Raw genomic sequence first — 26,050 nt, 5'->3', positions numbered from 1 at the left:
CCACCAACACTTTGAATGTACAGTTTTAAGTCCTTGTCTCTGTGTGTTCAGATTCCTTACTATCTTTAACTTCATCCTCGATACATCTTCTCCATACCCCCGATCCAAAGATCTCTGCCTTCCTCCAATTCCTGCTTTTTCCTGACTGCTGCCAACTCACCAGCAGCAGTTGTGCTTCAACCTGTCTCAAGCTAAATTCTGGAATTCCTTCTCTCAACCTCTCAATCTCAGTACTGTTCAACTATTCGCTTAATATAGTGTCCTAATATTTTTTCTTTGAAGCTAATTTTTGGTCTGCTTCATCTTCCGTGAAATACCTTGGGATGCTTTCCTGTGTTAAAGCTCCATAAATGCAACTTGTTTCGAGGTAATATTTTATCCTTATCAGATCCTGAACAAATCTTGGTGCACGGGACATTGTGGAATTTGTGTGCTATGAGATCCATTATTTACTTTCTCGGCTTCAAATCATTCATTTCCTGATATTCCTGATACATGTTCTTAGTTCATGAAACTGTGTTGTCTTATGGTTTGTTTTAAAGATGTGTGCGTGCTTTATTCAGTTGGTGATAGCAACTCTGTTGTGTTTTCATCCTCAACTTCAGGGCCTCTATACATGAAGATATGAAGTTGGAACAGAACTAGACCTTTTGCTCCCTGAGCCTGTTTGTTGCACATAGCTGACCAGTTTATGTTCAAACTCCACATTCCCATTCACTCCTCATAACCTTTGATACTCTTTCCTAACAGAATATACCGACCTCTGCCTTAGAAAGATTTAATGACCCTGCTTCTACTGCCTTCTGAGGCAGAGTTCCAAAACCACAAAACATTCTGAGGGAAACAAATCTCTTCATCCGTTCTAAAAAAAAGTCATCCCTTATTTTTAAACATTGTATCCAAGTTTTGAACTGATCCTCAAGAGGAAACATTCTTTTGATGTCCATCTTGTCAAAACTGTTCAGAATCTTATGCATGTCAGTCAAGTCAACCATCTTTTAAAATGCAGTAGAATCATAGAATAGAATCCTAACAGTGCAGATAGAGACCATTCAGCCCATCGAGCCTGCACCAACCCTCTGAAAGATATCCCATCCAGAGCCACTCTATCACCCCACGTTTATCATGAGTATTATCCACTTGGCTTGCACAATTTTGGATTGCGGTAGGAAACCCATGCAGATGGGAGAGAACATGTAAACTCTGCACAATCACACAATGCTGGAATTGAACCCAGGTCCCTGGTGTAGTGAGGCAGCCGTACTAACCACTTGTGCCCCCATGCCGCCCCAAAGTAGGAAGTTCAGTGGAAACAAGCTCATCATGTACAACCTATCCTCATAAGACAACCCATTCACTCCAGGTACTCTAGTAAAACTCCTGTGAAACGCTTCCAATACATTTACACCTCGCTTTAAATAAGAAGCAAACTGCACACAGTAATTGAGTTGTGGTCTTACCAGTGCCCTGTACAACTGAAGCATAATTTTGTTTTGTTGATTTCTTTTTGTCATTCGAGGTTAGCATCCCATTAGCCACTTTAATTACATGATGTACCTGCATTCTAACTTTTTGACATTCTTATGAGAACTCATAAATTCCTCGACTTGGCATTTTACAGTTGTTATCCATTGAAGTAACATGTCTTTTCATTTTTCCCGCTAAGTGAACAACTTCACATTTTTCCAAATTATACTCTATTGCCAGATTTTTGCCCACTCAATCTATGTTCATCTGCAAAATGTTTATGTCTTGTTCACAAGATACTTTCTAACCTTTTTGTGTTGCTGCTCCAGTGTAATGTTTAAGGAAGTGTTAGATTGTTATAGAAGACCTGCATGATATGTTAAATGTTAAAGAAGAGTTAATTGAACATGAAACACAACAGTGCCGCCATAATGTACTCTGTAAGGTCAAACCTGAAACACAACAAAAGAGGCCATGCGCTTGTGGCACTTGTTGGCTTTTGGTTTATTGAACACAACAATGTAAAATTGGTAGCCTTGATAGATCATACAGTACCAATGCTTGAAATTTTATTATTTTTATAAATGTAAACTTTTATAATCAAATTGTTCTCTGGTTTGCAATCCCACTCACCAATAAGGTCAAAATTCATGAAAAACAGTTCAATTTGTATAGCAGAGCTGAGAATTAATTGTAAGCCAGCAATAATGTAGAAGCCAATGTGCATTAATTTACCCAGGGATTTTCCAAGCATGGCAAGTAAGGAGTATAGGTTTAAAACAAAATCAATTTTCTGTTTATCACAATGTAGACTATAAGATATAGGAACAGAATTAGCCTATTTGGCCAATTAAGTCTGCTCTGCTATTCAATCATAACTTTTCCCCATCATCTTTGATCCCCTTACTAATCAATAATCTATCTATCTGTCTTAAATATGCTGAATGACTTGACCTCCAGACTGTTCTACAGCAATGTGTTACATAGATTAATCCCCTCATGCTGAAGGAATTCCTCATCTCAGTTCTAAAGCGTTATCCCTATACACTGAGGCAGTGCCCTTGGGTATTAGTCTCCCTTACTAGTGGAAACATCTTCTGCATATCCATTCCATCCAGGCCTCTTGGTATTCTGTAAGTTTTTTTTAAAATCAGATCCCCCTCATCCTTCTAAACTCTAGCAAGTACATACTTAGAGTTCTCAACAGCTCCTCATATGACAAACCGTTCAACCCTATACCTCCGTAAGCCTCCCTGGGCTCTCTCCAATGTTAGCACCTCCTTCCTTAGATATGGGTACATAATGGCACACAATATTCCAAATGTGATTCTGACCTGAACCTTCTACAGCCTCAGTAGTCACATCTCTGCTCTTGTGTTCTAGCCTTCTTGAATGCTAACATTGCAATTGCATTCCTAACTGCCAACTGAACCTGCATGTTAACTTTAAGAAAATCTTGAATGAGGACTCCCAAGTCCCTTTGCACTTGAGGTTTCTGTTTAGAAAATAATATATATCTCCTCTTTTTACCAAAATGTATGACCTCACACTTTGCCACTTCTTTGCACACTCTCCTAGTCGAAGTTCTGCAGCTTCCCGCTCCCTCAACATTACTGGCCCCTCGACCTATCTTTGTGTCTTCTGTAAACTTGGTAAAATGCCCTCAGTTCCTATGCCCAGATTGATAATGTATGGTGTGAATAGTTATAGTCCCGACATTGACCCCTGCGGGATTCCACTAGTTTCTATCCTGCAAAAAGACCCCTTTATCCCGATTCGCTGCGTTTTCCCAGTCAGCCAATCCTCTATCCATTGCCGGTAGCTTGCACCTAATATATGGGGTCTTACCTTATTTATCGGCTTCCTGTGTGGTACCTTGTCAAGGGCCAAATAGATCATGTCCACTGACTCTCCTTTGTCTCTTGCTCTTTATTTCCTCAAAGGGTGGGCATGACCTTCCACTGACTAATCCGTTTTTTATACCATGCCTTCCAAGTAGTCTGCAATCTCATCCTTAATAATGCTTACTGAAATTTTACCAATGACCAAGGTCAGGCTAACTGGCCGATAGTTCCCTGTCTTCTGCCTCTATCTCTTCTTAAACAGGAGTTTCACGTTAGTCATTTTCCAGTCCTCTGGGAGCCTCCCTGATTCCAGTGATTCCTGAAAGATCAACACCAATGCCTCCACAATCCCCTCAGCTACTTCCTTCAGAACTCTGAGGCATAGTCCAGTTGGTCCAGAAGATTTATCCACCTTCAGACCTTTCAGCTTCCCCTGTACCTTCTCCTTTCATGATGGCCACTCCACTCATCTCTGTCCCCTGAGTCTCTTGAAGTTCTGGTATGCTATTGGTATCCTCCACTGTGAAAACGATGCAAATTACCTGGAGGTAGTTCTCCTATAATGTCATAGTTGCGTCCAATGAAACATGCTTAATAGAAAATCGGTTCATAGAAATAATGGAGCCAAGAGGAAAAGTGGGGTTAGGGGCAAACCAGCAAAATAAATCACTCACAATTGCTCAAAAATCACCCAAAAGTCTAATACAGTACATAGTATAGCACAGTTTGAATAAAGGTTACAATCCTATTTATTAACAAAACAAAAATATATTTAACATAATACATTTAAAAAATGTAAGAAATCTCTCTCACAGAAAGCTGCTCTATCGGCAGTTAACATCCGCACATGAGCAGAACAGCATGAAGACCAGCGCAGGCAGTGACACATGCGCAGGATGGCATGGCAGTTTTGGTGTGTATATTGGCACATGTGCAGAACGAAACACATGAACCGATCCTCACTGGAATCACGCTTTTGCCAGTGGAAGTAAACGTTCTCCAAAATACCATTTCCTAATTCTTCAGCCAAATTGCTCTGCCAAAACGCACATTATCCCAGAACTGAATACTACCTGTATTCAGTTCCCTGTCATAGGGTCATAGAGATGTACAGCACGGAAACAGACCCTTCGGTCCAACCTGTCAATGCCGATCAGTTATCCAAACCCAGTCTAGTCTCACCTGCCAGCACCCGGCCCATATCCCTCCAAACCCTTCCTATTCATATACCCATCCAAATGCCTTTTAAATGTTGCAATTGTACCAGCCTCCACCATTTCCTCTGGCAGCTCATTCCATACACATACCACCCTCTGTGTGAAAACGTTACCCCTTAGGTCTCTTTTATATCTTTCCCCTCTCACCCTAAACCTATGCCGTCTAGTTCTGGTCTCCCCAATCCCAGCGAAAAGACTTTGTCTATTTATGCTATCCATGCCCCTTTTCCCATTACTACTTCTCCAGCCTCATTTTCCAGTGGTCCAATGTCCACTCTTGCCTCTCAATATTTTTTCAAAAAAACATCTCGCAATCCTTATGTTTTTTATATTACCAACTAGCTTACTCTCATATTTCAACTTCTCTTTTTTGTTTCATTAATCTCTGTTGGTTTTTAAAGGCTTCCTGATCCCTGTGGCTACCTACTAACCTTCACCACTCTGTATGCTTCTTGTTTTGCTTTTTACTGTTTCTGATTTCCTTGTCAGCCATAGTCGATTTGACCCCTTAGTATGTTTCTTTTTTCTCGGGATGAATTTCTGCTGTGCCTCCTGAATTAACCCCAGAAACCTCTGTCATTGCTGGTCTACTGTCTTCCCTGCTAATCTACCCTTCCAATCAACTCTGGCCTGCTCCTCCCTCATGTCTTTGCAGTGACCTTTACTCAGATGTAATACTGTTACATTTGATTCGAACTTCACCCTCTCAGACTGAAAGGTAAATTCTATTATGTTATGGTCACTGCCTCCAAGACCTTCCATCACTTTATGCTCTCTAATCAAATCTGCCTCATTAGATTAGATCAGATTAGAATCCCTACAGTGTGGAAACAGGCCAATTGACCCAACAAGTCCACACTGACCCTTCAAAGAGCAACCCGCCCAGACCCATCTCCCTCTGACTATGGGCAATTTAGCATGGCCAAATCAACTGACCTGCAGATCTTTGGATTGAGGAAACTGGCGGCCACCCAGGCAGATACAGGGACAATGTGCAAACTCCACACAGACAGTCACCCGAGGCAGGAATCAAACCTGGATCCTTGGCGCTGTGAGGCTGCCACTGAGCCACTGTGCCGCCCACATGTATATAAGTAAATCCAGAATTGCCTGTTGCCTAGTTGACTCAACAACAAGCTGTTCCAAAAACAAACATTTTGTAGTCACTTCACAAATTCTGGACATAAGTTTTCAGACATTGCATCACCATACTAGGTATTCCTTTTGAGATCTGCTACCAGCTGATTTTTCCCAGTCCACCTGCATATTGTAATATTGTCTTTCTGACGTGCATTTTCTCTTTCCCAATTTACTTTCTTCCCCACATCCTGACTACTGCTAGAAGGCCTGTACATAACTCCCATCAAGGCTTTTTTTCCTCAACAGTTCCTCAACTTTTCTCACACAGATCTGTGCGTTCTGACACTATTATCACTTCTTGCTGTTGACTTGATTTCATTTCTTACTCATAAGACAATCCTACCCCCTCTGTATCCTTTTGATAGGATGTGCAACCTTCGATATTTAGTTTACCTTGATCCCCTTGCCACTTCTCTATGATACATGCAACATTGTATCTGCCAATTTCAATCTGTGCTCCAAGCTCACTTACCTTGTTTCATATACTGCATGCATTTAACACCGTCAGTCCTGTGTTGACTGACCCCTTTACCTGCTCTGCTTCAAGTTAGATTCCTGACACTTTGCATACTCTCTGTCTTATTAATTGTTCTGGAAACTTTAATTTCTGCTGAGCCCCGCAAAACCAATCGTCTAATACATCTTAACTTTGTCCAAAAGTTTCCATGCAACTGAACTTACTCCTCCACTATTTAATTTAAACTCTATCCACAGCCTGGGTTATGAGGTTCACCAGGACTCTGGTCCCAGCATAATTCAGGTGGAGCCTGTCCCATTGGAACCACTCCCTCCTTCCCCAATACTGATGGCAACGCCCCATGAACCTATTTCTCCCAGACCAATCTTTGACCAAGGTATTTACCTCTCTAATCTTCTTGTCCCTGTGCCAATTTGCTCATGTGTCGGGTGGTAATCTGGAAATTATAACATTTTTGGTTCTGCTTTTTAATTTAGTCCCTAGCTGCTCATACTCCCTCTTACCCCTTTCTGTCCATATCATTGATATCTATGTGGACTACGGCACTGGATCTTTCTCTTCCCACTCCAACTTCCCACTTCCTCAGATGAGAGATCATGAATCGGAGCACTAGGCAGGCAATGCAGACTTTGGACTCTTGATCCTGGCCATGGAGAACAGTGCCCATCTCCCTGATTATACTATCATGATTACAACTGCATTTGTCTTTACTGCCCCCTTTTGAATAACTCTCTGTACCAAGGTGCAATCCTCTTTACTACCCACTCTCATCTACACAGGGAGCAAGAAACTCAAACTGGTTAGACAAGTTCAAGGGCTGAGGATCCTTCAGCTCTATCTTCTTGAGCTCTCTACCTGCCTCGCCCTGAGTCACATCCTTCTGCCTCTGGCAGAATTCAAGATAGTTGATGTCAGGGGTTTGACTGCCTCCTGAAACAATATCCAGGTAACTCTCCCCCTCCCTAATGTGTGGCAGTGTTCAAAGCCCAGACACATATCATCAGCTCTGAGTCAAAGTTCCTCAATGAACCAACACTTGCTGCAGATGTGGTTAGTAAGTTTGTGGATGACACCAAAATTGGTGGTACAGTGGACAGTGAAGAAGTTATCTAAGATTGCAAAGTGATCTTGGTCAATGGCCTGAGGATTGGCAGATGGAGTTTAATTTGGATAAATGTGAGGTATTGCATTTTGGTAAAACAATCAAGGGAAGCACTTAAATAGTTAATGGTAGGACCCTGGGTAGTGTTACAGAATGGAGGGACCTAGGGACATAAGTACATAATGCTTTGAAATTTGCATTACATTTTGGTGGCTAAAAAGACATTTAGCACACTAGCCTTAATTTCTCAGACCTTTTAAGTATAGGAGTTGGGACTTCATATTGAGGTTGTATATAATGTTGGTGAGGTCTCTTCTGGATGACTGTGACCAGTATTGATCACCCTATGATCGGAAGGATGTTAATAAACTGGAGAGGGTTCAGAAAAGATTTACCAGGATGTTGGGGGAAATGGAGGGTTTGAGTTATAAAAGTAGGCCAGGATTTCTTTCACTGGAGTGTAGGAGGTTGAGAGGTGACCTTTTAAAGAGGTTTATAAAATCATGAGGAGCACAGATAAGGTTAATAACAAAGGTCTTTTCCCTAAGATGTGGAGTTCAAAACTAGTGGGCATATTTTTTAAGATGACAGGAGAAAGATTTAAAAAAGATGTGAGGGTCAACCTTTTTACACAGAGACTTGTTAGTGTGTGGAATGAACTGCTAGAGGAAGTGGTGGATGTAGGTACAGTTACAATGTTTAAAAGACTTTTGGATAAATACATGAATAGGAATGGTTTGAAGGGATATGGGCCAAATGTGGGCAGGTGGGATTAGTTTAGTTTGGGAATGTAATTGATGTGGACTCGTTGGACCAGTGGACTACTTTTCATGCTGTATGACTCTATGACCCACAATGGAGTCCACCAGCTCCATGTCATGCAGATACAACAAACACATTTCCTAGCTTGACATCTCTGTTTAATTACTTAGTTTTTAATATGTTTTTAAAATGTTTTGTACTGGTCTTCCAATTTGTAGCCTGTAACATATTTCCCATATTTGCCTTCAATCTGGAAGTAACCTATAATGGATGGTCAAATTAATATCACCAACCAATAAACTTGTGCTTTACCAGTGTTGTCACTGTTTTGTGCTGGGCTGCAATTTATCCTGTTTAAAAAACCACCTTGCAAACAATTAGCCAAAAAATGCAAGCAAAAAGCACCATGTTTCCCCTCTACATCGAATTCCCACATTGCCTCCAGATTCCCAAACTATATACTCAATCGGGATGTGTCTCACTCCAGATGTGTTCCCTCCTTCCTGACCACGTGAAGCTCACTGTGCACTTTCAACAGACCCTTTTAAAATGAGCTAAGCTGAGTTGAAATGTTTCACCCTATTAAGCTTCAATAGAAGCTAACACATATTAAGGCCTTATTCAGTCTTTGGGTAATTGATAACTGATAACTGTTTTTCAGTCACTTTACCTTATTAACACCTTACCTTATTAGACAGCTACCTTATTAACCTTTTTACTAGGCTACTGAATTTTAAACTTTTCAAATGGAGAAAGAGAAGATTTACCAGTTCTATTCCCATCTTGCCTCCAAGTTCCGTGAAAAATGTTTATTTCCCCTACTGTTTCTTTATTTTTTTTCTCCTTGTTTTCAGTTAATGAACTCTGTACTCTTTAGTATCGCCATTGGTATGTTGCATTAATCTCTGAAATTACAACTACCCATTCCACCGTATCATCTACATTAATCTAATATGGCAAAGGGGTCTCAACCATCAGTTAGAGAATTGATGAGAATCCTGTATCACTTCCACAGGAGAGGCCCAACCAGGTTAACTACCTTTCAGACACTTAAAAGGCAAATGCTGGACTTTCCCCGAATTTTGGACCCCACAGAAGTGGAAATCCCACCTGCTGAGAGCTACTAGTCAATCAGAAGCCTCCAGCTCTCCAATACCATCAATACCATAAAGAGCAGTAACAGTTGCTTGTCAACCTCAGAGGATGTCTCTGGGAATAGTTGCTTGCGCACTGAGCACATGTGATCGAGAGCAGGCTAGAGGTCATGAAGAGGGGATTGTGGAGAGATGATGGCAGTGGCTTTTATTGGCCCTCTCCCTTCCTGATTCAGAACTTTGACAGAGTACCTGACAACAAGGTACCCTGCCCTGCTGGAAACCTGACAGGCTTTATTAGGTGGCTTTCAGGAGGGGTGGGAACGTTTGACTTTGCTAAGCTGATTTCCATTCATTTCCACATTTTCACTGGGCTTTGATGATTAGGAATAGCAAGCTTGATCACTTTCCTTGCTGACTTGGTGGATACACTGTACTTAAGTGATCATGCCTCCATTGTTAACCTGACTGACATTATTTAATTGAATATTTAATTGAAAGGTTAAAACCTTGAATTGTATCGGTTTGTATAATTCAGTGTTGTACAATGTGACATATATCTTCAACAAATTTAGGATGAAACTGAGATTCATATTCAAAATCAATATTTCACAATATTGTATAGTACAATCCACTGTATTAATTTATTTTAAATTATATCTCAATTTACATTGAAATAATAAATTGAGTGAGTATTAACAAATGTGTGGGCTGTGAAATGCAATCCTGTAGGTTTTTTTCTGCAGTATGGTGCTGTTTTGTCTCTAAAATTGCACATACGGTCAGCTATTGAACATACAACTCTGATTTGATACCAGTTCTATCATTTTGGAATTCAGAAGTCCAACTGAAGGAATCTCTTAAACCTGTGCAGCTGAACATGCTTACACTAGCAGGATGGATACCAGGAGAACCAATAAAGCCCATCAGCTTTTCTGATTAGTTGCTGATTGAAGTTTTTGGTGGTTTTCAGAGTTGTTTAAAGTTACTGAATTCTATTGGGAATGTTGGGGCAAATATTGTCAGACCTTGTACTGGTTTCAAGGATTCTGCACAAACCAATTCACCGTACATTTCATTGTGCATACCTATCCGTATTCTGCTGTAGCCTATCAAAATGCTCATCTGAGCCTCAATTAGCAGAGTTTATGTATGCCCTTTCTCTGGCAATTTGGCATCTGTGTTATTCTTGTCCTATGCTTAGTGTCACACAGCAGATCTTGCCTTTACAGTAATCTTTATGTGCGTGGTCAGCATCTGAATTGTTGGCTGATTGTATGAGTGAGTGCCTTTGCAAAGTTTATAGAAGTCCCTTCTGCTCCACTATGGATGGATCATTTAAGTTCCCCACTGCACCTCTTGGACCCATGCCCACAGTGCAATGTCATATAATCTTGGAGTTCATGCTTTGCCATGTGTGACACTCTTTTCTAGGTGAAAACTACTTTTAATGAGTTCCAGCATCTGTATCAGCCACAGTGCATACTGACTTTAATTGACCTAGGTTAACATGAACTTGTTAGTTTCTCTAATCTCTTTAGGTAATAAGTAAGTCTTTAGCATAAATTTTGTATGCTGCCCACATTGGAAACAGTAGATGTAGATTATTCATGCATTGTGATCCTTACACCCATTTTTGGAAGTTAGCTATTTTAATCATTGATCTGTCTTATCAAAATGACATTATTGAATAAATTGAACAATTTGAATCTTTGAGCACCGTCAACTTTGAATTAAGATATGAAGTCTGTAAACAATTATTATTTGCCTTAAAATCCAAATACTGTCGATGATGAAAATCTGAAGCAAACATAGAAAAGGCTGAAGAAACTCAGCAGGTCTGGCAGTAGATGTGGAGAGAGAAAATGAGTTAACATTTTGGGTCCAGTATGATTTTTTTCTGAAATCTGAAGAAGAATCATGTTAGATTCAAAATGTTAACTCTGTGTCTCCATAGAAGCTGCTAGGTCTCCTGAACTTCTCCAGTATTTTCTAATTCTGTTCAAGGTATTGCTTGTTAATATTGCAGTCACTGAGAAGTTTCAGATCAGATTAGTTTTCGTTCTTAAAACTCGATCATTCTAATTAAATGGAATTGGGATTTACTTGAAAGGATGAATCAGCTGAAGGGTCCGAATGACCTACTTCAGGTCCTATGTTCTTATTTGCATATTGTCAGTACAAAGATGTGACGTACAGTTAATTGCAAATTAATGTATTGATGGTTATTTTTCTTCATCTAGGTTGTCGCTGTTTTGAGTATGTTCGATGTTTTATTTACAACTGAAAAAATATTAAAGGAGGAACAATTTGATTTAGAACTGAAACTATTCTGAATGACACAGAAAAATTACAATTATTTTATACACCTCAAAGCAACAGCACCACAAGAACTGATGTCCAGATGGCAACCACTGGATATTTAAAATTGATAGGATTTCTTACAGCTATCATCACCCTTTCAACAACGGATGCCTTACAAAGTGACCATAACAGTAAGGAAGCATCAGATTTCCCATTCACATCAGATGGTCGGATGTATCCCTGGAACAAGATAAGATTGCCTAAAACCGTTGTCCCAGTGCAATATGACCTGGTTATCCAACCAAACTTGACCACATTGAATTTTTCTGCATCTGTGAGAATTGAAGTTTTCATTGAATCAGATACCAACTCTATAATTTTACACAGCAAAAACCTGGAAATCATCAAGGCAACAGTCATACCAGTGGAAAATAATGGAACAACTGGTTTGGAAAGTGACTTGGAAATTTTGGAATACCCACCATTTGAGCAGCTTGCACTTCAGGCGGATGTACCCTTGTCCTCTGGAAACATGTACTTGATTAATATTGACTACATTGCCAATCTGTCAGAAAGCTTCCATGGCTTTTACAAGAGCACTTTTAAAAAACAAGATGGTGAAATAAGGTAAAATACAGAATTTTCCAATGCAATAAAAGAAAAATGCTTTGGAATTTAGAAATAATGCAGAAAATGTTGAAAACACGTAAAGAAAGTTTAACAACTGAAAAATAATTAGGTGGTTAACATTTCAGATTGAGACATTTAATAACCAGTCGACCAAATGAACTCAAGCTTAGAAGCCAAATTTCCTTGTGTTTCAGTGGCTATCAGAATTACTTTGTATTCCTGGTAATCTCTATTTTTATTTTGTCTCAAGTAGCTTTATTCATGATGTTGATTTGATCATACAAATACTGATTTAATAAGTTTTAGGTTGTTTTACATAATTGCAGAGAAATTAAAGTATGGAAACCATCTGACCACTAGTCTTCATTAGTGTTTAACTTCCTAATGAGCAGTTGTCCAAATAGTCCAAGACTATTCTTGCAAACAATGCACTGAACTTTGCAGACAAATTATATTAGCAAAGAAAATTATGGTTTCAAACTAAGTGCTGCAGAACTATGTTATTTGAATAATGCCTTAAAAATTTACTTTTTAGTCTTTGGAGTAAAAATCTTTACCAGTAAACTTTGTAAATGCTGTTCTTCAGACCTAAAGGTTTCAGATTTTGAGGATAAATTTCCATGGGATTCATCTGATCAATTTCAGTAAAAGATGCACTAAACACTTTAAACACAACGTTTACTGAAAGTGGATCCAATGTTTAGTGGATCTTTTCACTGATCTTTTACAGCATTCCTGATATTTTTGTAGTGTCACAAGAGCCATTATAGGAATTTACTCCTTATGTCATCCACTGCTAAGTAATTCTTTCTTCCGTGTGTGTCATTGAGTCATACAACGCGGAAACAGACCTTTTAGGCCAACCAATCCATGCCGAACATGATCCCATACTAAACTCTTCTCACCTGCCTGCTCTTGGTCCATATCCCTCCAAACCTTTCCCAATTCAGGTATCTATCCAAATGTCTTTTAAATGTTGTGATTGTACCCGTATCCACCACTTGCTCAGGAAGTTCAGTCCACATGCAAACCACCCTCTGTGTAAAGAATTTGCCTCCTGTGTTTTTTTTAAAATCTCTCTTCTCTCACTTTAAAAATGTGCCCTCAGTCTTGAAATTCCCCACCTCAGGGAAAAGATAACTACCATTAACTCTATCTGTACCTCTCATTTTTTATAAACTTCTATCTCAACTTCTTACATTCCAGTGACTAGACTCCTTCATCCTTTGCACTTGTTCACGTAAGATCTTAAAACTCCACCAGATGCTCCCAACTAACTCCGTAGCAACAGCATTTGTCATGTTGCCACTAAGTCCAGAAGCCCTGTCATTAGCCTAAGCTTATCATCAGCCTGGCATCTCACAGACTTCTGAACATCAGTATCCTTGGCTATGTTAACTCCCCAGGTGCTGTTCCATCTGGGTTGTGAACCTAAATCTAGGCCTTCACCTTATGGTGTTCTCTCATCCTCACATATGGTCAGCATTAGAAATGGAAATAGGCTTATCCAGCCTTTCTTTATAACCCAAAGCTTACATACCTGACAACATCCTGGTAACTGTCTTCTGAACCCTCTCCAGCTTGATAATATTATTTCAATAACTGGGTGACCAGAACTGGATGCAGTATTCCAGGAGAGACCTCATCAATGTTCTGTACAACCTCAACATGACTTCCGAACTCATATACTGAAAGGACTGAACAATGAAGGCAGGCATGCTAAAAGCCTTTTTAAGCACGGTGTCTATGTGAGATGTAAACTTCAATTTACAGCATCCAGTCGGGGTACTAGTTACAGCTAAAGAAAACTACCCTAAGTACCTAAGAGGGAAGGGAATTGAAAATGTAGTTGCATTGGAGAGTATTCTAGCTCTGAAATTCCATTGGTGTCAAGATTGCCATTATTGGTATTGGTCTGTCGATTTCATTTGAATCTCTTTTTGGACCAATTCCACCCTCTCTAGTGTCTTTCCCTTTTTACTTTCAATACCAATGACAATCTAATTTTTGAAGTCTGAAACTTTATCCTTTGAGACCCTCCTGTCTCAACTTCTGATCGGACAGTTTCCAATCTTCAGCTTCATTCACTCTGACACTGTTAACCTATTTCCACTTTCTACTGCTGACCATATGTGAGGATGAGAGAACCCCATAAGGTGAAGGCCTTGATTTAGGTTCACAACCCAGATGGAACAGCACCTGGGGAGCTAACAGAGCCTGAGACAGCCAAGGATACTGATGTTCAGAGGTCTGTGGGATGCCAGGCTGATGATAAGTTTAGATTGGAGTGGTGCTGGAAAAGCACAGCAGGTCAGGCAGCATCCGAGGAGCAGGAAAATTGATGTTTCAAACAAAAGCCCTTCATGATAAGTTTAGGCTGATGACAGGGCTTCTGGAGTTAGTGGCAACATGACAAATGCTCTGGCTACAGAGTTAGTTGGGAGCATCTGGTGGAGTTTCGAGGTCTTACGTGAACAAGTGCAGAGGATGAAGGAGTCCACTCAGGCCTTGAGTGCAGCCATGTCTTTGATGGATGCATGCTTGGTTTCTTCTATTGAGAAATTGCCAAATCTCACTGGGTGCCAGACTACTCAGTTTCTCAATGTGAAGAGATCAGATTTCTGGCTCTGCCCATTTGTTTTGATTTTTGGTACCCTCTCTCCTCTGCCTCAAGTCTCAATGGACTTAGAAAATTTCAGACAATATTGATGATAACTTTGTCTGTCCTTATTCTTCTCACGGGTTTCTGCTGCTGAGAGCGCTTGCCCATTCCAACTTTTTTAGAAGAATTTTTAAAAAGTTCCTACAGTGTGGAAACAGGCCCTATGGCCCAGCAAGTCCACACCAACCCTCCAAAGAGTAACCTACCCAGACCCTACCCTTAATTGTGTCTAATGCACCTAACCTACACATTCCTGAGCACTATAGGCAACTTAGCATGGCCAATTCACCTAACCTGCACATCGTTGGACTGTGGGAGGAAACCAGAGCACCCAGAGAAAAACTTTCTCCCCACCCCCAACATCCTCTCATTTATCTCTCCACCATGCAGGCACTCTGTCTGCATTCCTGATGAAGGGCTTTTGCCCAAAACGTCGATTTTCCTGTTCCTCGGATGCTGCTTGAACTGTTGTGCTTTTCCAGCACCACTCTAATCCAGAATCTGGTTTCCAGCATCTGCAGTCATTGTTTTTACCTGAAAGGGAAGGCTGGTAGGTGTAGGAAATGCTGGATGACTAAAGAAATTGAGGGTTTGGTTAAGAAAAAGAAGGCAGCATATGTCAGGTATAGACAGGATAGATCGAGTGAATCCTTAAAAGAGTATAAAGGTAGTAGGAGTATACTTACGAGGGAAATCAGGAGGGCAACAAGGGGAGATGAGAAATAGGGTTGAGGAGAATCCAAGGGTTTTTTACAAATACATTAAGGACAAAAGGGTAACTAGGGAGAGAATAGGGCCCCTCAAAGATTAGCAAGGTGGCCTTTGTATGGAACTACAGGAGATGGGGGAGATATGAAATGAGTATTTTGCATCATTGTTTACTGTGAAGAAGGACGTGGAAGATACAGAGTGTAGGGAAATAGTTGGCGACACCTTGAAATATGTCCATATTACAGAGGAGAATGTGCTGGATGTCTTGAAATGCATACAGGTGGATAAATCACCAGAATCTAATCAGGTATACCCTAGAACTCTGTGGGAGGCCCCTTGCTGAGATATTTGTCTCATGAACACTCACAAGTGAGGTTGGCTAACGTGGTGCCTCTGTTTAAGAAGGGTAGTAAGGACAAGCCAGGGATCTGTAGACTGGTGAGCCTGACATTGGTGATGGGCAGGTTGTTGGAGGGAATCCTGAGGGTCAGGATGTACATGTATTTGGAAAGACAAGGACTGATTACGGATAGTCAACATGGCTTTGTGCGTGAGGAATCATGTCTCACAAACTTGATTGAGTTTTTTTGAAGAAGTAACAAAGATGATTGATGAGGGCAGAGCCATGGATATGACCTATCTGGACTTCAGTAAGGCCTTTGACAAGGTTTCCCATGGGAGACTGGTTAGCAAGGTTAGATCTCATGGAATATAGAGAGAACTAGCCATTTGGATACAGAACTGGCTCGAAGGTAGAAGACAGAGGGTGGTGGTGGAGGGTTGCTTTTCAGACCAGAGGCCTGTTGGGTCCACTACTTTTCATCATTTATATAAATGATTTGGATGTGAGCACAAGGGGTATAGTTAGTAAGTTTGCAGATGAAATGACAATTGGAGGTGTAGTGGACAGCGAAGAAGGTTACCTCGGATTACAACGGGATCTTGATTAGATGGGTCAATTGAATTGAGGCATGGCAGATGGATTAATTTAGATAAGTGTCAGCGACTGCATTTCAGAAAAGCAAATTTTAGCAGGACTTATGCACTTAATAGTAAGGTCCTAGGGAGTGTTGCTGAACAAAGAATGCAGGTTCATAGCTCCTTGAAAGTGGAGTCACAGGTAGATAGGATACTGAAGAAGGCATTTGGTATGCTTTCCTTTATTGGTCAGAGTATTGCGTATACGAATTGGAAGGTCATCTTGTGGATGTACAGGACATTGGTTAGGCCACTGTTGGAATATTGTGTGCAATTCTGGTCTCCTTCCTCTCAGAAGGATATTGTGAAACTTGAAAAGGTTCAGAAAAGATTTACAAGGATGTTGCCAGGGTTGGAGAATTTGAGCTATAGGGAGAAGTTGAATAGGCTAGGGCTATTTTCCCTGGAGCGGCAGAGGCTGAGGGGTGACCTCAGAGAAGTTTGTAAAATTGTAAGGTGCATGGATAGGATAAATAGACAAAGTCTTTTCCCTGGGGTGGAGGGAGTCCAGAACTAGAGGGCATAGGTTTAGGGTGAGAGGGGAAAGATATAAAAGAGACCTATGGGGCAACTATTTCACGCAGAGGGTGGTGAGTGTGTGGAATGAGCTGCCAGAGGAAGTGATGAAGGCTAGTACAATTGCAACATTTAAAAGGCATCTGGATGGGTATATGAATAGGAAGGGTTTGGAGGTATATAGGCTAAGTGCTGGCAAATGGGACTGGAATAAGTTGGGATATCTGGTCGGCGTGAATGAATTGGACTGAAGGGTCTGTTTCCGTGCATCTCTATGACTCTCTGACCGTTATCGTTTCAAGGTTTGAATTCTGTAACATAGCCTACCTGAATCATAGAATTGTTACATAGAACCATACAACCTGTACAGTACGGAAGCATGCCCTCAGTCTATCAAGTCCACACCAACCCTCTGCAAAGCATTTCACTCAGACCCACCCACCCACCTCACCCTAATGCTGCATTTCCTGTGGCTAACCCACCTAGCCTGCACATCCCTAGACACTATGGGCAGTTTAGTATGGCCAATCCACCTAAACTACAATTCTTTAGACTGTGGGAGGAAACCAGAGTACCTGATGGAACCCACGCAGTTATGGGGAGAGTGGGCAAAGTCCACATAGACTTCACTCCCGAGGCTGGAATCAAATCGCCATGCCACTCAACAGTACAGAGGGAAACTGTTTGGCCAACTGTGCCTGCACTAGCTCACTGAACATTTTAATTTGGTGTCAATCTCCTGTCTTTTAAACTCTGCACTCCATTCCCCAGCAAGAACAACACAATCGGAATGATGTGGCTTATTTCTTTACTAATTCCTGCACTCCTCATAAATCTAGCTAGTAGATTTTTAAATTATCAGTTATACTCAGTTTTGATCATTTGGAAGTCTAACTCTACTTTTAAATTCAAAACCAATATTTGCTTGAAGGCAGTTTGAAGATCTTCACCTACAAGGAATGAGATCAATAATATTTATTTCATCAAGCTGTGAGAAATTTTGGTGGAACACAGTTTGACATTCAAAGGTTATATCACATACAGTTTTAACAGGTTTTAAGTAGTGCATTGTAAATTGTTTAATACCTTTTTCAAAATGGATGTTAAAAGAATACTACCTAAATTTGTCAAATATTTATTGCTAACTTCACCAACAGTAATTTCCTCACTCCTGCTAAAATATAAAATTGATTGTTGATAGTTATCTGATCATGTTCTTATCACTGTTCTGTGATACAGCACACAGTATCACAGATACTGAGGCTTATTCATTGTCATGCTACAAGAAATTCAATCTGTTTTGAGCAAGCTGTGCACAATTTTATCTTTATTATGCAAACATTTCCTAAATAAGGTTAACTGTTTTTCTGTATTTCTATTTATAGTGTGTTGGCATCCACCCAGTTTGAGCCCACTGCAGCCCGCATGGCATTTCCATGCTTTGACGAACCTGCTTTCAAAGCCAATTTTTCAATCAAAATACAAAGAGAGTCCAGACACATTGCTGTGTCCAACATGCCCATTGTATGTATAATTAAGCTTCCATATTGACACCAATATGTCCCAGTTATAAATGTATTAGAACATGATCCTTTTAAAGATTAATCCACTTAAATTTGCACAAATCACTGAGAGGAATTATTAATTAAGCATTTTTACATGTGAAATAAATGAAGGAGTCATCAAAGGTTTAGCATATGATAGCAAAGGAGAAATCAGACATGTTGCGAATCAGTAGAAGGAAGTGCATTATTATTGGAGAGGAACTACCAGAATCCACTACAAACACAAGTTGTGAGAGTTCCCCACATGAAGAAGTTATCTCAGTCATAGTGAGAACCAAGAGATCCATTCAAGAATTGTGCTGTTTCTTGTCACCAGTCTTGCAGCCTAGCATGACAGAAGAACTGCACTGTCAGGAGTCATAGTGTTTTGCAAGTGTCCTAAATAATTGCAGGAGAAAGGGCCATGAAGCATCTAGTTTGTATTGGACCATTGTAATACCTAAATCACAGATGCTGTGTCTTAGCCTTGGTCAAACAGGAACTGGATATGCACAAGTTCAGGAAAGAAGCAGCAGTCTAGAAATACCCTGCACAATCTGTTATTGAAACCAATAACGTAATAATTCATTTTGTAGTACGCATTCATTGAAAAGATCATCATTACATGAACTCCAAGTGGTTGACATATATATCACCTAATAATTTTCATACATTTCTACATCTGAACACAATATTAGGGTATTTGTAGGCTAAATACTTTGGAGGGAATAATGAATTCCACACTGATTCCAAGGCAACTATGGAGTTACAGGCTACCTGTAAGGGTGCACAGCCAATGTTAGGGAGACTTCAGCTATGTGAGACAGGCTGAGAGAATATATCACGTTTTTGGTTCAAGGTGCAAATTCAACTGGTGATTCTTTCTCAAGTTTAAAGTAAGAGTGAGATTCTGCCCTAGACCTAAAAGATTTGAAGCAAGTTAAAAGAGCCTAGTTAAACAGGTAACTTCTTGATCTGAGAAGTTGTCTATCAGTCAGCAGAGATCTTTTGCCTGAATAGGGCTTGATTACTGTAACTGGAAATAAAAAAATTTGACCTGAACATCATTGTGGAGATGTTACCATAGGAAGATCAGAATCGGGTTCTGAATATTGAGGGGTATTGATGTTTAAGAACAATACGAAGCAAGGTATAAGTGGAAGGGCAATACTCCTCATTGAAGGTTGTACTGGTGAGATATCTAGAGGTGACCTTTGATCTGGAAATCAGGATGTAGAATCACTTTAGGTGGAAATGAGGAACAATTTGGAAGGAAGTCACTTGTGGGACTAATATACAGGTCCCCAAACGGTGACCACAATGAATAAACAAGTAAACAAGACAACACGTGTTTGTAATAAAGACATAGCATTAATAACTGGTGCTTTAGATCTACATAAACTGCAAAAATCAGTTTGGAAACAGTAGTCTCATTGAGGAGTTTGTAGAATACTTTTGAGATAGTTTCTTAGACCAGCAAGTTCTGGAATAGACCAGAGAGCATCTGTACTAGATGGTATTGTGTAATGTAACAGGATTAATTAGTAATCGATGTTATCAAAAAGCAACAAATTAATTAAATGGATGAGGAATGTGATGTTGACATAGTCATTAGGTGCTGGGATGAGGGGAAGGTGAAGATCATGAATGTGAAGAAGTAAGATCTGGGACAATAAGGAAAGGGGGAGGATTGAAGAGAGAAGTGAAAAGCAATAATTTGGAATGGAGAGGATTGAGATCATTCCAAGGTCACTGATGATGTATACAGAAACTGCACTATTCACATCAATCTTCTGCCAAAACTAATCTTAGAATCTTAAGATCTGTCTGCCAATCTGAGAATAAAAAAGTAGAGAGAAAGTTATGGGAAGCAAGGGATGTCAATTGATTATTTTCTTTGTCAATCAGTATTGCTAAGGGAAATTAATGTTTTTTTTAGATAAATTCTGTTAAACTAGCCAACGGACTCATTGAAGATCAGTTTGCTGTGACTGTTAAAATGAGCACATACCTTGTGGCTTTTATCGTGGCAGACTTTAAATGGGTCAGTAAGGAAACCAAGCATGGAGTTAAGGTAAGTTAGCATTGCCTAATTTAAAGTAGTACAATAATCTTAAGTAATTATGTCTTGTATTTGTTTGAATCATATGACATATGCTGTACCTGTGAACAAATTTGACATTTGCTCTATCTTTGGTTGCCTTGATAAACCGTAATTATATCTGCTGCCTTGAAATTAGATTAGATTACTTACAGTGTGGAAACAGGCCCTTCGGCCCAACAAGTCCACACCGACCCTCCGAAGTGTAACCCACCTAGACCCATTCCCCTACGTTTACCCCTTCGCCTAACACTACGGCCAATCCACCTAACCTGCACATTTTTGGACTGTGGGAGGAAACCGGAGCACCTGGAGAAAACCCACACAGACACGGGGAGAATGTGCAAACTCCACACAGTCAGTCGCCTGAGGCGGGAATTGAACCCAGGTCTCTGGCACTGTGAGGTAGCAGTGCTAACTGCTGTGCCACCGTGCCGCCTGTCATGGTTTCTGAGCTAACCAGGCTGCATATATATATTGATATTGCATTCTTTCATTAACATCATGGAAATATGTTTCAAATCAATTAGAAATTCACATTTCAAGTCCAGTTCAGATGTTTTAAAATTTCCATATTATTTTCTTTATTTCTCTTCTACTCCAGTGTTAATAACTTTTTTGTGTAAAACACTTCTATAAAAAAAAATTGCCAGCATATTAATGTTTGTTTTGGAGACAGTTTGTCTGTGTGTATTACATGCATCCTTATCCGGCTTGGAATATAAAATATCCATACTAGCATGATTAACTGGGAATGTTAAATGTTACTCTGAAACTGGATGCAGTGATTCAGATGGGACCTGTTGAATTTGTCAGTTTGTTTTTTAATCCTACCCAGATAGAACATCTCATTTGTTTTTGTTGGTCTTTCCCATAGCCTTTCCAACTTACAAAAGAGTTTGCTTGACTGATTATCTTAATTTGTGCTTCTGTTTGGTTATTGGACTATATTGTTCAAGTGCCATAAGCCTTGAAGCTCTTTACTGACATTCAGTTCTTTTATACTTAGATCAAAGCACTATAAACTCATTGCTTGATAATTATAGAAGGGAATTTGGAATAGAGTACGAAAGTAGGGAATTGTTGGTGCAACTGTACAAGGCATTAGTGAGATTGTACCTGGAGTACTGTAGATAATTTTCATCTCCTTACTGGAGAACAAAACTCTATTGGAGGCAGTTCAGAGAAGGTTTGCTGGATTGATTCCACAGATAAGGGATTTATTTTATGAAGAGAGATTGAGCCGTTTAAGCTGATTATTTTCTGGAGTTTAGAAGAATGAGAGGAGATCGAATTGAGGCATAGAAAATGCAAAAAGGGAGTGACAAAGTAGTTACAGAGATGTTTGCTCATGGGGCAATCTAAAATGAGAGATCATGGAATAGCAGATTGAAAACAGAGACGAGGAGAAATTATTTTTCTTAAAGAGTTGTGAATCACTAGAAGTCACTACTTCAGAGTGCAGTGGATGCCAGGACATTGAATAAGTTAAAGGAGGAGATATACTGAGTTTTAATTCGTAATGAGTTGAACGATTATGGAGAGTGGGCAGGAAAGTGGAGTTGAGGCCAAGATGAGATAAGCCAGGGTTGTATTAAAATGACGGAGCAGTCTTGGGGGGGCTGAATTGACTACTCCTGCACCTAGTTATGATCTTATTCACTGATAAACTGTGAAAGAATATTTTGACTACTTCTCTGTTTTACTGAAATCAATGACAGTGATTTGAATTCCTCTCCATTTGCAAAAGCACTTTTTTAAAAACAGTGTTATAGGAACAATATCGACACAAATTATTGGCTATACCTTACAAATTGATGCAGACTCTAATTTCCAGACACATGTTAGAAAACACTAAGTTGGTATTTTTCTCTCTGATAGATTTCTGTGTATTCCGTCCCAGACAAGATTAATCAGACTTCATTTGCACTTGATGCAGCAGTCAGACTCCTGGACTTTTATGAAGACTATTTTAATATTTCATACCCACTGCCTAAACAAGGTAAAACGAAACAGTATATTAACTACTTAATGGATGTAATTTTGTTTTTGTATCAATTTTGGTTTGTAGGTTCCTTTGTGCTACTTCAAAAAATTGGTTTGTGGGTAATGTAAGTTTTTTTTAAATCTGTAGTTAAAATTCTTATATTACTTGGCTAATTATTATTTTTGAAAGTTCCAAGCAGGAATTTAGTTAAAAACTAGCCAGTGCACTAAAAATAACATAATAAAAATTAAATGTATTGTAATAATTTTGCCTTTTTATTTTCCAAATGCTACATCTGGATGGGAAAGCTGGGCAAAGGCATGATTGGTTTCTGTTTGTCACTGCACATTCCCACTTTCATAAGGAAATTCAAATGAGTTCTGAGTATTAATTGGCTACTGGTGGTAATGGACAGTTAAAGTGCTCTACTAATTCTAAAGGTGGCAATGATAAAGGTAAAAATTGTTTTGATTTTAGGAATAAAGCATTAGAATTCTCGTCATGAGGAGTCCTGTAAGGAGCAAGTTTACGATTTGCACGATAAAACTAAATACAAATAATTTTCAATCAAAGTATTCACGTTTTTAAAAAATTTGGGGATTTGGATGTTGCTTGCAAATCAGCTTTTATTGTCAATCTCTAATTACCCTGAGAAGGTGGAGATGAGTCACCCTCTTCTTTATATTGCTGTAATCCACGTAGCTGTTTGAAACAAAGCTCCAGGATTGCGATCTAGTGACAGTGAAGAAACAATGATACACAGGTAGTTCTAAGCCATGTTTATGGATGGTTTGGAGGAGAACTTTTAGTTGATTGTGTCTTCAAATATCTTAAGGATAGAGGTGAAGAATGGAAGCACAATTAAGATACTTTTAATTCTTCCATGAGATTTGAACATTGTTGATTATACCTGTCCCTAATTTTCCTTGAGAAGGTGGGGACAAACCAACCTCCTGAATTTTTGCACTCCATCTAGTACAGATGTATCTGCAAGCTTGCCCCTTACAGGCCTCGTCATGACTAGAATTCCGAAGCATGATTCCTAAAATAGGAACATTTTTACCAGTACAGGTCAATCAGAACCATTAGGTCATGTCTGCAACTACATATGAAATTCAAAACTATCTATTATCAATAAACTTCTGAATGCTATAGCTAGCTATTAAATGAAGCATAACAGCAACAACTGCAATGAAAGAGGGAACATTCAGAAACAAACAGAAACTAACCATGCCACTGACATATCCAGTGACAGTAAAGGCATGGCAATATTGTTTCAAGTTAGGATGGTGTGCGGCTAAGAGTGAAACCTGTATGTGGTGGTACTGCCATTTATCCATTAACCTTAGTCTTCTAGGTGTTACAAAGTTGCAAAGTGGAAAATGCTGTCAAAGGAGTCTTGGCGAGTTCCTGCAATGCATCTTGTACATAGTACACATTGTTGTTACTCTTCAGTGTTGGATGATGAAATAAAATTTAGGTTGGTGGATGTGGTGCTGATCAAGCAGACTACTTTTTCCTGGGTGGTCTCAGGCTTCATGAGTGTTATTGGAGCCACACATATCCAGGCAAGTGGGAATACTCAATCACTCCTGTCTTGTAGATATGGACATAATTTGGGAGGTCAGGAGATAAGTTATTCACTTCAGAATTCCAAGATGAAGAATGTGGTGCTGGAAACCTCGGCTAGTCAGGCAGTATGGGGAGCAGGAGAATTGACGTTTCAGACATAAGCCCTTCCTTAGGAATGAAGCTTGTGTGCCAAGGGGGCTGCGAGATAAATGTGATATGTGTGGGGCTGGGGGGAAGGTAGTTGGGAATGCGATAGGTAGATGAAGGTGGCGGTTGACGCTGATAGGTCGGAAAGGAGGGTGGAGCAGATAGGTGGGAAGGAAGAATCATAGGTAGGACCATTCAAGAGGGCGGTGCCAAGTTGGAAGGTTAGGACTGGGATAAGGTGGGGGGAGGGGAAATGGGGAAACTGATTAAATCCATATTGATCCCATGTGATTGGAGGGCCCCAAGCTGGAAGATGAGGCATTCTTCCTCCAGGTGTCAGGTGTTAAGGCTTGGACAGTGGAGGAGGCCCAGGACCTGTGTGTCTTTGGCAGAGCAGGAGGGGGAGTTAAAGTGTTCAGCCGCAGGCGGTGGGGTTGATTATTGCAGTTGTCCTAGAAACGTTATCTGAATCGATCCGCAAGTTGGTGTCCTGTCTCCCCAATGTAGAGGAGACCACATTGGGTGCAACAGATGCAATTGATGACATGTGTAGAACTGCAGGTAAATTTCTGTTGGATGTGGAAGGATCCTTTGGACCTCAGATGGAGTTGAGGGGGCAGATGTAGGCATAGGTTTTGCACTTTTTGCGGTGGCATGGGAAGGTGCAGGAAGGGCAGGGTAGGGGTGGACCTAACAAGGGGGTCAGGAGGGAATGGTCTCTATGAAACACAGATAGGGGTGGGGCAGGAAATATATCTCTAGTGGTGGGGTCCATTTGTAGGTGGCAGAAATGGGGGATGATGATACAATGTATGTGGAGGTTGGTGGGGTGGAAGGTGAGGACCAGGGGAGTTCTGTCCTTGTTGTGATTGGAGAGATGGGGTTCAAAGACGGAGGAGCGGGAAGTGGAGGAGATGCATTGGAGGGCATCGTCGACCATGTGGGAGCAGAAATTGCGATCTTTGAAGAAGGAGGCCATCTGTGATGTTCTATGGTGGAATTGGTCCTCCTGCATGCAGATGTGGTGAAGGCAGAAGAATTGGGAATAAGGGATAACATTTTTACAGGAGGCAGGGTGGGAGGAGGTGTAGTCCAGGTAGATGTGGGTGTTGGCAGGTTTGTAATGGATGTCTGTGTTGAGTCGGTGGCTGGAAATGGAGATGGAGAGGTCCAGGAAGGGGAGGGAGATATCTCTGATTGTCCAGGTGAACTTGAGGTCAAGGTGGAACGTGTTAGTGAAGTTGATGAACTGTTCAGCCTCCTTATGAGAGCATGAGGTAGTGCTGATACAGTCATCGATGTAGTGGAGGAAAAGGTCAGGAATGGTACTGGTGTAGCAGTGGAGGATGGACTGTTCCACCTACCTGACAAAGAGGCAGATATGGCTGGGGCAAATGTGGGTACCCATGGCTACCCCTTTGGTCTGAAGGAAGTGAGAGGACTGGAAGGATAAATTGTTGAGGGTGAGGACCAGTTCAGCCAGACAGATGAGGGTGTCAGTGGAGGGATACTGGTTACGTCGATGTGAGAGGAAGAAATGGAGGAATTGGAGGCCTGCGTCATGGCGGATAGATGTGTAGAGGAACTGGATGTTTATGGTGAAGAGAAGGCATTGGGGACCAGAGAAACAAAAATCATTGAGGAGGTGGCGGGCATGGGTGGTGACCCGAACATAGGTGGGAAGTTCCTAGACTAAGGGGGAACAGGATGGTGTCAAGGTATGCAGAGGTAAGTTTGGTTCTCTGACCTTGTGAACACATTTACATAGCCAGTCCAATTACATTTCTGGTCAAT

The 26,050-nt window shown here is 40.4% G+C and overlaps 1 protein-coding gene across 4 annotated transcripts in view; it reads left to right on the top strand.

Annotated features, from left to right (window-relative positions):
* Positions 1-26,050, top strand: part of LOC140484693 (endoplasmic reticulum aminopeptidase 1-like) — a 97,794-nt gene that overhangs the window by 16,391 nt on the left and 55,353 nt on the right. For all 4 annotated transcript variants that reach the window (XM_072583407.1, XM_072583397.1, XM_072583387.1 and 1 more), the window contains exons 4-7: positions 11,348-12,035; positions 18,291-18,429; positions 20,389-20,523; positions 22,432-22,552. In XM_072583407.1, coding sequence (XP_072439508.1) covers positions 11,509-12,035; positions 18,291-18,429; positions 20,389-20,523; positions 22,432-22,552 — 922 coding nt within the window. In that variant the 5' untranslated portion in view covers positions 11,348-11,508. The remainder of the gene's footprint in view (positions 1-11,347; positions 12,036-18,290; positions 18,430-20,388; positions 20,524-22,431; positions 22,553-26,050) is intronic.

Source organism: Chiloscyllium punctatum, chromosome 2 (genome assembly GCF_047496795.1).
Source record: "Chiloscyllium punctatum isolate Juve2018m chromosome 2, sChiPun1.3, whole genome shotgun sequence".
Taxonomy (NCBI): Eukaryota; Metazoa; Chordata; class Chondrichthyes; order Orectolobiformes; family Hemiscylliidae; genus Chiloscyllium; species Chiloscyllium punctatum.
Note: the sequence above shows the minus strand (reverse complement) of the source record. Positions and strands in the feature narration are given on the sequence as shown.